The 10,846-nt window shown below is 39.2% G+C and overlaps 3 protein-coding genes across 4 annotated transcripts; all 3 read right to left on the minus strand.

Annotated features, from left to right (window-relative positions):
- Nucleotides 1–2: 2 nt before the first annotated feature.
- rrm2b (ribonucleotide reductase M2 b) lies at nucleotides 3–3,567 on the minus strand. The gene is made up of 9 exons (XM_047050650.1): nucleotides 3,456–3,567; nucleotides 2,885–3,040; nucleotides 2,671–2,787; nucleotides 2,293–2,426; nucleotides 2,118–2,209; nucleotides 1,781–1,914; nucleotides 1,329–1,433; nucleotides 781–894; nucleotides 3–619 (listed from the first exon to the last, which is right to left on the minus strand). Exons 1-9 carry the CDS (start codon nucleotides 3,504–3,506, stop codon nucleotides 467–469), a joined length of 1,056 nt encoding a protein of 351 aa, XP_046906606.1. The 5' UTR covers nucleotides 3,507–3,567; the 3' UTR covers nucleotides 3–466.
- Nucleotides 3,568–4,409: 842 nt separating this feature from the next.
- On the minus strand, nucleotides 4,410–6,157 carry nutf2l (nuclear transport factor 2, like). Its single transcript, XM_047050660.1, has 5 exons — nucleotides 6,055–6,157; nucleotides 5,494–5,615; nucleotides 5,279–5,350; nucleotides 5,096–5,194; nucleotides 4,410–4,747 (listed from the first exon to the last, which is right to left on the minus strand). The coding sequence occupies exons 2-5, from the start codon at nucleotides 5,590–5,592 to the stop codon at nucleotides 4,631–4,633; spliced, it is 387 nt and encodes a 128-aa protein (XP_046906616.1). The 5' UTR covers nucleotides 5,593–5,615; nucleotides 6,055–6,157; the 3' UTR covers nucleotides 4,410–4,630.
- Nucleotides 6,158–7,734: 1,577 nt separating this feature from the next.
- bloc1s4 (biogenesis of lysosomal organelles complex-1, subunit 4, cappuccino) lies at nucleotides 7,735–10,693 on the minus strand. 2 transcript variants are annotated; one of them, XM_047050634.1, is made up of 5 exons: nucleotides 10,313–10,693; nucleotides 9,791–9,862; nucleotides 9,480–9,581; nucleotides 9,249–9,383; nucleotides 7,740–9,127 (listed from the first exon to the last, which is right to left on the minus strand). In XM_047050634.1, the coding sequence occupies exons 1-5, from the start codon at nucleotides 10,613–10,615 to the stop codon at nucleotides 9,032–9,034; spliced, it is 708 nt and encodes a 235-aa protein (XP_046906590.1). In that variant the 5' UTR covers nucleotides 10,616–10,693; the 3' UTR covers nucleotides 7,740–9,031. The 2 variants fall into 2 exon arrangements, with proteins under 2 accessions (XP_046906591.1, XP_046906590.1); XM_047050635.1 differs by lacking the exon at nucleotides 9,791–9,862 and having other exon boundaries at nucleotides 7,735–9,127; nucleotides 10,313–10,636.
- Between the last annotated feature and the right edge of the window lie 153 nt (nucleotides 10,694–10,846).

Here is a 10,846-nt window from a genome sequence, read left to right on the forward strand (position 1 = left end):
ATATCAATGAAAACAATAATACAAGTAATACAAATAATAAAAAATGTAACTCAACTACAACAGGCCGCAGTCTTTGCGAGAATCCAAAACACATAAACCGGTGTCTTGGCGGTATCTTTGCAGTATCACAGTCTGTTTCCCAACAAATAAAAATGCCACTCAACAAAATACAAGCATCAGAAAGTTGCGGGAATTCAAAACACACAAGTCTCACGCAGTCTTTGCGGTATCTCGAGCCAGTCTTTATCTCAACCACAGGTTTTCCAATAAAATATGTAACTCAACAAAAACGTAACTTTGTGGTTTCCCAATATAAATAAAAATGTAACTCAACAGAAATACATAAATATGTGCATAGTACAGTGTCATTCAAATATCTGAACTCTTTGTCATGTGTGGACTGAATTCACTGTTTGTTAATAAATGTGGATAAAATAATTATATAAATCAGTGTGTGCCAGTCAGCTTAAAAGTCAGCATCCAGAGTGAATTCACTGTCCATGGCATTAGGCATCACTCCAAATCTCTGATACTCAGACACCCTTTTCTCAAAAAAGTTAGTCTTCCCCTCCAAGGAAATGGACTCCATGAAGTCAAAAGGGTTTTCAACTTTGTAAACCTTGGGGAAAAAAGAGTAAACGCTGGTTGTTTATAAAGGTATGGAAATGTATAATTCTTTGACACTGACACTTTGTAACTATGTTACAATAATTTCTTCCAATGATGTTGTAATTGCTCAGTACTTTGTAGGGACTTTGAAGGAGACACAATCTGACATACCTTGTTTAGTCCCAGATCCTCAAGCAGCCTGTCAGCAACAAACTCAATATATTGCTTCATCAGTGAACAATTCATTCCGATGAGATTTACTGGTAAAGCCACGGTCAGAAACTCCTGCAATGGAACAGGGTACATCATATTTTATTCATTTAACAGTCTTTATCCAAAGTGGTGTTAAAAAAATGCATAAAAAATGCATTAGAAGATCAAGGATCAGTACTTCTGTGATCAGAGTCAATGAACAGTCTGTATTTACTAGCCGCTTCGCAAAGTAACCAACATCTCCGCTAAAAGTCTGCTTCTGGTGCCCCTTTCGGCCGAGCAGAAAAACCAAAGTTAGTCAAAGTGAAGCAAGCATCTTGAGACCACAGAGGGCCATGGGAGGGAGAGGTGTGTAGTTTCCACGAATGGAGAGCATAAAGGGAGGAGCACCGCATGTGGGAGAATATAGAACCTCCTTTCTTTTTACAGGGGTCAGGAGAGGGGTTATGGAATATGAGTTATGGAAGTGTCCAGCTTTAATACTTATTATACATTTTTCCATTTACCTGCTCAATGCTAACGGCTTTCCTGATAATGTCCTTTATCCTGTTCTCTGAAGGCTTCTTCACAATGTAGCTGAACAGTAGGCAAGCAAAGTTACAGTGCAGGCCCTGCAATAAAAGAGATACAGAATCACAGATACAGCTTTAGGCCTCTCACAATACTGTCATAAACGATATCATGGTAAGTTTAAGACCATTTATGCCACTAATATAATGGTAACATGATAGCAAAATAAAGCAAGCACACCCTTGATTCTTATCTTGATTGCAGAGAGCAAGTGAGATTCCTATCATTTCAGTTATATATACCAACACACATTTAAACACAACAGGAAATATTGAGGTCTGTATTATGTAGGCTACAATTAGTCGACAAGCCTACCCACAGACTGGGTTTTCCCTTGTGATATATTTTCCTTCAGTCAAAAGTAAAACAATTTAACTAATCCTATTACCTCATCCCGGCTGATTAGTTCATTGGAGTAGGTAAGACCCGGCATCAAGCCTCGCTTCTTCAGCCAATAGATTGCAGCAAATGAACCTGAGAAGAAGATACCCTCCACAGCAGCAAATGCAACTAGTCTCTCCCCTGATAAGAAAACAACATAATCCCAATAACCAGAGACATTTCATAATTAGCCCAACACATAAACACACAATGACCAAATTGCAAAGGCTTATGAAACTAATATATATATTTGTGTTGGACTGTATTTCAGTCAAAATCCTATGGATTGAATACAAATGTTACATGCAATAGGCCTATGTTAAAGCTCTAACATCTAAACTTACCAAAAGTGGATTTGTCTGATATCCATTGTAGTGCCCAATCAGCTTTTTGCTTCACACAAGGCATTGTGTGAATTGCATTAAACAAGTAATCCCTGCAAAGACAAAGGAAGATGTTACTTTTGATGCACATTTTGTTGCATTTGAGTTGACGGCTCTGGTGTGGTAAAGTAACTACCTTTCCTTCAAGTCCCTGATATAGGTGTTGATGAGCAGACTGTACATTTCGGAGTGAACGTTTTCCATGAGGATCTGGAAGCCGTAGAAGGAACGTGCCTCTGCAACCTGAACCTCCTGGCAGAACCTCTGGACCTATGAGTCAAATTTAGACACATCTGTATCAGCATATACAGTACCAGTCAAAAGTTTGGACACATGAGGGAAAATGTGTCCAAACTTTTGGCAGGTACTGTAGACATTGGTAGTCATAACTAAATCATTACCAAGAAACTCCACCACATAATGCAACTGGGGAGAGCACTGAAGACTTCCTATTTTAAACTGTTATTGATATTGTCGTCACAACGACAAGCAAGACAATTGAAATCCTACTTACCAAGTTCTCATTGACGATGCCATCGCTGGCAGCAAAGAAGGCTAAGACATGGGAGATGAAGTGTTTCTCAGTAGACTTCAAGTTGTCCCAGTGCACGAGGTCTTTAGAGAGATCCACCTGTGACAGTGTAGGCTACAATTAAAAAAACAACACAAATCATGGTGTCTTTGTGGTTGATGGAGAGGAGCAGGTTTCTGATATCCGGTCGACCTACCTCCTCTACTGTCCAGAAGGACGCCTGCGCCTGTTTGTACATTTTCCAGATGTCAGGATATTGGATGGGGAAGATGACAAAACGTCTTGGGTTTTCTCTGAGAATTGGTTCATTTTCTGTTTCGGAATCGTTGTGGTCATGGTCTCTGTTTCCATTCTTAACCAGATGAAAATCAAAAGAAATCTCAACATGCTTCAAATCATCACGTCATTAGACGTCACCTCTGGGTGGTATCGTAATAGAGTAAATGTGTCTCAAGTTCAACAGGTTTACAATCCGACATCATAGCAGATCACTGCGCATGCGCACCCTTTCATAACATCAAAAATAAATGGACGACATTGAAGTGTTTCTAAAATAAACCAGGTCTCTCTTCAAAAGTTCAATAACAGGATTATTACAAATTGTTGAATTAGATTAACCACTGTGCAAACTATGTTGCATAAGACTACGCAATAGCCTACTTAGCTTTATTCAACCAATGTGTCTCCATAGATCGTTACAAAAAAGCAAGCGTTTAACGCTTTACGTCATTAATTGAACAATACTCTCCATTGACACTATCCATTACCTGACATTCTTTGGACATCGTGCATTGATCTACTAGACTTAAACGGTCCATTTTTAAACAGAACAACTCCACTGCTCTTTTTCCATGGCACCTCCATACAAAATAAATGCTGACCACTGTTGGTTTATAGCGCCTCCTCTGGTTCTTAATGCATACCAATCATTTCATTTTCAAATATAAACTGTGCATTGGGAGCCAGAATGAAAGCTTTGAGTTTGAGATGAAAAACAATGGTTTTCATCGCCATCCATCGATAAAATGAAAAAATAAACATCACAACAAAACACATTTTCTAGTTCGTCGTGGGTTAGGCTAGGCCTTTTTAATCCTGTATTACTGTAGGCCTGTATGTCTGAAAATGAAAAAGGAATTAGTCCTACGGCTTGTCTTCTGGAATCTCTAGTTGGGTATTTTTCACATGAAGTGTTTCTCAAAATGTCTCTTAATATCTTGAAAAATCTTTATTGTGGGAGGACGCCTCTGCAGATCCAACAGGTGTTGTGTCAAACTGTTTCCTCCATTACTCCATCATCTACATTAGCCTACACATAATAGGAAAGTGTTTGTCAGGTTGTTTGTTTATTCTTAATTTGAAAGGGGGTACTAGTGAGGACCATAATCTTTCCTTTTTAACCAAATGCCCTTATAACTGAGTGATCTGAGGAGATTGCTCTTCCTTTTCTATAGTTTTTGGTCTCACCATCATCTTTTTATCCTAACCACTATCTTTTTATGCCTCCTCCCCCACATTGTCACCCTTATCCCACTAATGAACGCAATCTGCACATTGGAAAAGGTCCATGCTCGTTTGATACAATATCGCTGTAGTCCAAAACCTTTTTAAAGACTTTTAGGCAACTTACTATAACTAATCCTAAAAGTGCATGAATGCCACACGAGTGGTCAGTTGCCAGGACCAACTGCACGAAACAAAACATGAAGCAAGAACAAAAATACTGTGGGATTACTTTTATTCTAATGCCTTGCACATTCACACCCATTGCTATACATTGTGACAAAGACACAAAAAATGGCCACTGAGTTTATTACAAATGGTGTAATACAAAACGTCCTTACATAAACTAAAATACACACCTTTAAACAATGTATTTATAAAGGCTTAATTACGTGGAATGCCAGGAAAAGGGACAATGCAGGTAAGAATGTTATCCCTCCTATGCCCCGAAGTTATGAAGTGCCAATCTGAACATGTCATTCACACATATCCAATTGTTCCCAACTTGCTTCAGCAGGAACACTTGATGAAAGCCCATAACATGGTCGTCATCAGCCTATCGAAAAAAACAAAAACAAGAATAAATTTATTACAATCAACTGCCTATACACCGTTTCTAAAAAAGGATGACATCAGTTCAACCAACAACCTAAAGGTTTCTTCAGATTTAATCTATTGTCCAGGAAGTCAGGGTTGTTAAGTAAAGATACACTTTTATATGAGTCAGATGGCTGAGCGGTGAGGGAGTCGGGCTAGTAATCAGAAGGTTGCTGGATTCCCCGCCGTGTCAAATGACGTTGTGTCCACTTCACCATACTTGCCTTGGGGGAAATGTCCCTGTACTTATTGTAAGTCGCTAAGGGAGTTTGCTAAATGGCTAAATGTAAACTCCTTCAAAGATTACCTTTAGCTGCCCCATCACCATGCTGACAACACAACTGTCGGGTGTGGGCTGGTGGTCCTGTGCAGTGATACTGTGCTTGATAGACTTAAAAGGCAAGCTCTGCAGAAAGAAGAGAGGCTATGAGAAAAACAACCAGAGGTGAGGTTTTTACAGCGATAGTGAAACTGAAAATGCGTCACTTGCAATTAGTTTTTTCATGATGACTTCCCTCCCCGGGAATCCTTCTCCTTCCCATGTCAAACAGGAAAAATCCGCCTGTAGTAACAGCACATAGACAATTTAATTACACCTGGAAAAGAATTGGCACTTATAATTTAACAGTTTGGGCATATTTACAGATGCGGATGAGATGGTTACAAGATTAGAATACGAAGATAAGAACTGACACGGATACTTACATACAGGTCTAAGAGTTTAGTTCTGTCGCTGTCAAACAGATTATAATAGTGTTGCACAAAGCCAGACCCAATCAACTCCCACACTGGTTTCTCGGACATTTTTTAAACAGGCAGACTTGGACCTATTGACATTAGGGAGTGTCCATGTCAGGCAGGGCGTCAGTTCCAACAACATGACACAGTAAAGCACCTAGCTGCTAGGCAGCTAGCAATTAGCTAGGCTTGCAAGAGTGCAGCTTTTATCAACCATGTAGTTATACATTGAAAGGATAACAGCTTTGAGATTACATTTACACACTTTTAGTTATGAAAAAGCATTTCTAAATGACATTGTAACCATCATTTGGGATAGTGTGCTGACAGCTCTGTGAATTAGCCTTTTACAATGCACGTGTTGCTATGAAGTTAGCTCGCTGTAGGTAGTGCTACCAACACAGTGATGATTAACTGAAAACGTGTCATTTTTCATCACACAATGCAATATTACTCAACATACAATCTTTGCGTTGCAAATTTGACTACCCAATGATTTACTGTGAGATTAAAATGACTTAAATTTACCTTCAGATTTGGGTACTAATCTAATGAACTTGTGTAGATGCACGCCCTAGACTTTCCAGCAGGGTGAAGCCAGCCTCAATAAGGAAGCTAATTTCCGGTTGATAATTTAAAACAATGTCAGAATAAAGGCCACAGAATGTTATGTGAATTATTTGATTATGACCAGCACTTTATTTCCGAAAACGGTAGAGTATTAGACAGAGGTCACATAACAAATTGAATACTTTAATTTAATCATTCTAAAATGAACTCACTACCTACATGATGATATATAGGAACAATTAGAGTCTGGCAGGACTAGCTATCCTGCCTCAACATAGGTTACCTAATATAGGTGAGCACTTTGAGATACAAAGAAATACAAATAAAATGTATTACTATTATTACCTATTAAATTAAAGTGCGAGTAGTCAGATTAGTAAAATAATGTTAACCATCTGCATAGGTGGGAGGAGTTCAATTATGGATGCCATTAATATTGAGTTGAAAAACTGATATGTCTATCCCTATCACACTTTGATTCGGGCCGTTTCTCCCAAGTTGCTAACATAACTTCTCAACCTATCAGTTTGGATCGAGAGCATCAACTTGAACTAGTTTCTTCAGGCATCAAGTACATTCAGAGACTTGTCCCGAAGCCACTCCTGCTTTACGTAAGCTCTCAACCTTAATCGTGAGAACCTTCCACATTTTTGGCACATGCTCTTATATTGAAGGAAAACCAGAGCCGTCTAGGACAACCTTCCCTGATTCCCGCTTAAACTGCAGTGCTTCAACTGGACTCAACTTGTGATGTCAAGTCCGAGAAAAACAATAACGTTATTTAGTTCTGAGTTTGACCATTAACATGATAGCCTGTGCGATTACCACACAGCACCACACTAGTCCCCAGCTTGAAGCAAAGGCCATATGGATCTTGGTGGTATTTGCATTTCTGTTGTCACTCACACCCGTCTTGTTCAAGTCATTTCATTAACAACCGTGTAAATATCCAAAACAATATTCCCCGATATATATTTTTATGTTCTTGAACCTGGCAAAAATAATAGTTTTTTCCTAGTTTTTTGTTGTTGTTGCTAAAGACAGATTAGTTTTAAAGATATCAGAATTGAGAAACTAGCACCCAATTTTATTTTGCTTATGCCAAAGAAAGCATATCTTTAGTGTTGGGTGAGTTGTAACTTTATTAATCATTTCTTTATGATATAAAACGTGGTGTTTATCTGGGACAGATCAGTTGGATGTAAAAGAGCATAAGCTGTTTGACAGTCATCCCCTGACCCTCTCAGGCACCATCAACCAATTACTTGCAGTGACGTGTCTGTTGATCAACTACCAACACGGACCTTTAGTCAAGTCATGTCATTTTTGAAGCCGCACGACTGTGACCAGTGTGGGAAGATCTTCAGTCGGTCAGGACATTTAAAGAAACACTTTTGTTCTGGGAAGACTGGAGACCCTGAACTCTAGATCTCACTTAAGAATTAAACATACTGTTTATGAACATAGGAAATGTATGTATTTGTATTCATTATTTAAAGTAGAATTATACATAAGATGTTTGATTTATACTGAAAATGTATATTGTATATAAATTTCAACATAAAATACAGGCTATGTATGATTGTTTCATTGTTTATTATATAATTGTTTAATAATAATTAATTCTGTATGACTTGATATATATTTTACTTTTAAACAAACTGAAATAACATGCTATATTATTTCATGCACACATATGAGCTTCAGTGCCCCTGGGCTCTTTGGGGTACTTATCTGGCCTTGTCTAGACTGTTTAGCTGCAACTATAAACTCGGCAGAAGAAAAGTAGAATAAAGTTGTGGAATATTTTGTCAGAGGATAATATCTCCTCTTGCTAATCCCCATAGTATCCTATCCCTTCTAGCTCAATAGGAGAAGGTATGGAAGAAGAAGATCACACCTCGGCTTGGTCTCCTCTCCATCCCAAAAGAACATGGTGCTGGTCTAAGTTGTTCATGTTCTTAATAGTCAAGTGAGAACGGGAGTCAGAAGTATAACAAAGCAGGAGTGAAGCGGTGCTATTATGAAGCCAGATGGTCCTACCAGGGCCACCATGTGCACACCAAGATTAGGTTTAGTTCTACAGTTTAGCGCCACAATAGGAAATCTGACAAAGTAGGACAAATTGCCACAACAGGGGCACACTCGGACAAGGGCTGCTATGCATTTGGTGCTTTTGTAGACAGTAGTGTATTACCGTGATAGAACAGAACAAACAACACATTGAGAATACTTTTGTATTGATAAGTAGGTGAATTTTCAATCACACTGTGCTACATTTCAAAAGGAGATTTGCCTAAGAACTAATACAGTTGAAACTTAAAAAGGTGGTGACACTAAAGGTTAGTGTGATGTGGATGAAGAAATGCAGATGGGAAAAGAAACAAAAATGATAAACTATTAACTATAAAAAAACACTTATTCTTCATATAATACATTGTGGAGCATTGTTAAGCTTGGATGATTTCCAGGCAGGATATGTCTTTGTGGAGGCTAAAAGAGTTGTGCATTTTATGTTTTCAGCAAAAGGTGAGCATGAGGGCATAAAAGTATGATCCATAATTGAGGCACTTTCTCAAGAGTCTTCAAAACAATCTTTACCATCTTTAAAATCAAGGTTGTCATTTTGCTTGTCAAACTCTTGAGCAAACTTTTTACATGGTTACATACTTGATTTGAGAGAACAGTACACTTAGTATTGCTTGTTGAGTTAATTGCACAGTTGACTTTTCAGGTGGCAGTAAAGTCATCCTCTCTACAGTAACCAGTGTATTTGGCTATGAGTTGGGCTAATTCACCAATCCAGGATCTGTTTTGAATTTCTCCCTCTGATGGTAAGGGTTAGGATTTGAAGTTCAAAAAACTCATCGTACATTTGCCACAGTTCTGTGTGTGCTGTGTTTGTGCAGTGAGGTGTGAAGGTGTGGACTTGGTGTCATTGCTCAGGGTGTGATGGGAAATAATCGTCTGTCCGGAACACAGTGGGCGGCTCCAGCGGCTGGTGGTGTGCTCTCCTTGGGCTGGGTGTTTTCTGCAGATACAACCAATGATTACAATTTGCTTTCATAAACCTCACTTAGTCAACACAATCCCAGCTACACCTCCACTGACATCCATAACAACGCAGGAACTGGTTAAACGTTTTGTCTTACGTTGAGAAATCCAGGGACACTCATTGTGCGAAACATCTTTTTGAAAGCACCGGGTAAGGTCGCCTGTTCACCCTCCGCTTGTGTGACCTGCTCCTCCATAGCATTCACATTTGCACCAACCGTCTTGACAAAGGTCTGTTAAACAAACCCATCAATGTTTACCATCATATAATGGGTGCATTTTGCATTTTCTAATAATAAAAATACTATTTGGTACTGAAAGAGTTTTACCTCTAACTTATCAATTCTTCTGTATATTTGTCTCATTTCCTCTGATTTTCTTTGGATTTGGGGTAGGTTCTCATTCACAATCTGGGAGGTGTCATTGCGGGTCTGTAAAAGGAGGTTAGAAAATAATATCACTTCTACCCATCTATTACCAGTCTGTGTTTATTTAATAGGGTCTCATATGTCTTATATATTTCTTGGTAAGCATCAAAACTGTCAACTTTCCAATTCCAGTCCCAACTTTGCAAGAAAGACAATAACTTGGGTATCATTGGTGACAATCAGTTGGAAGTTACTGTTATAAAGTGAAGTACCATGTCCAGCATTCCAACAAACTCATCCACTCTAGTCAGCATTTCCTCCAAGCTCTTCTCCAAGCAAAGGATCTAATGTGAAAACAGTTGTTTTTAACAGAAATGTCAGAAGTCACACTATTCAGTAAATTCCTCCATGGTGATAGCACACCCTCACTGTGACATGCAGGAGGAGCAATGGCTCAGCAACAGTGACTTTCAACAAGTAGTTCCAACAAAACGTAGCCTAACAAACCTTTCATATCACAACCGCAGGAAGTAATTGTATGTGGGTACAGTACCCATACTGTGTGACACATAACGGTTTATTCAGAAAGCCCTACTAATCAATTCAAGACGTCTACCATGCAAAACAAGAGACATGACGAGGACACAGGTTCTTTGTATGTGTTTTGAAGTAGAGGTAGCTATCTGTGTAGCCTATCACGCTTTTGTAATTACTACAAGCTGCAATCTAACCTAGCATGAATAAGGAGGGTTGTGAATAACGAGATCGATTTGTACGTTAACTAGAACTCTCACCTCGTCGCCTGCAGTCGCTCTTATGTATGAGGAATAATGAAGGGCAGTTTGTCTCAGGACATCATCGTCCTTGTCTTGGTCCGTGTCGGGCTCAGCGACGTTGAAGCTCGGACTGTGGGAGACTGGAGCGCCGAAGCTGGGGCTTTGGGACACAGTACCACTGCTGCTCAGAGTCTCGCTTACCATCGACAGACTGCTCGCACTTTGGGACACGATACCACTGTCCCTACTAATTTCGGCACTGGACTCCTCCAGAGGTGACAGAACACCTACTCTGTCCATCAGATGATGCATTTCACCCATAAACTTTCATAAACACTGAGTCCCCTCTCGATTTCCTGTACGTCACTAAAGACTCATCACGTGACATTCACTGTGAGTGGAGGCTCGTAAGGCTCAAATCGAACGATGGGAAATGGTGCAAATGTGTATTGCGCAACATTTTTGGAAGTATGACCATACCAAAACCATTATTAACAAAGCTCAAATTGTTGAATCTAAAATCACATTTAACATACTATGCAAAATGTAAAG

The sequence above is a fragment of the Hypomesus transpacificus genome, unplaced genomic scaffold (genome assembly GCF_021917145.1).
Source record: "Hypomesus transpacificus isolate Combined female unplaced genomic scaffold, fHypTra1 scaffold_124, whole genome shotgun sequence".
Classification (NCBI taxonomy): domain Eukaryota; kingdom Metazoa; phylum Chordata; class Actinopteri; order Osmeriformes; family Osmeridae; genus Hypomesus; species Hypomesus transpacificus.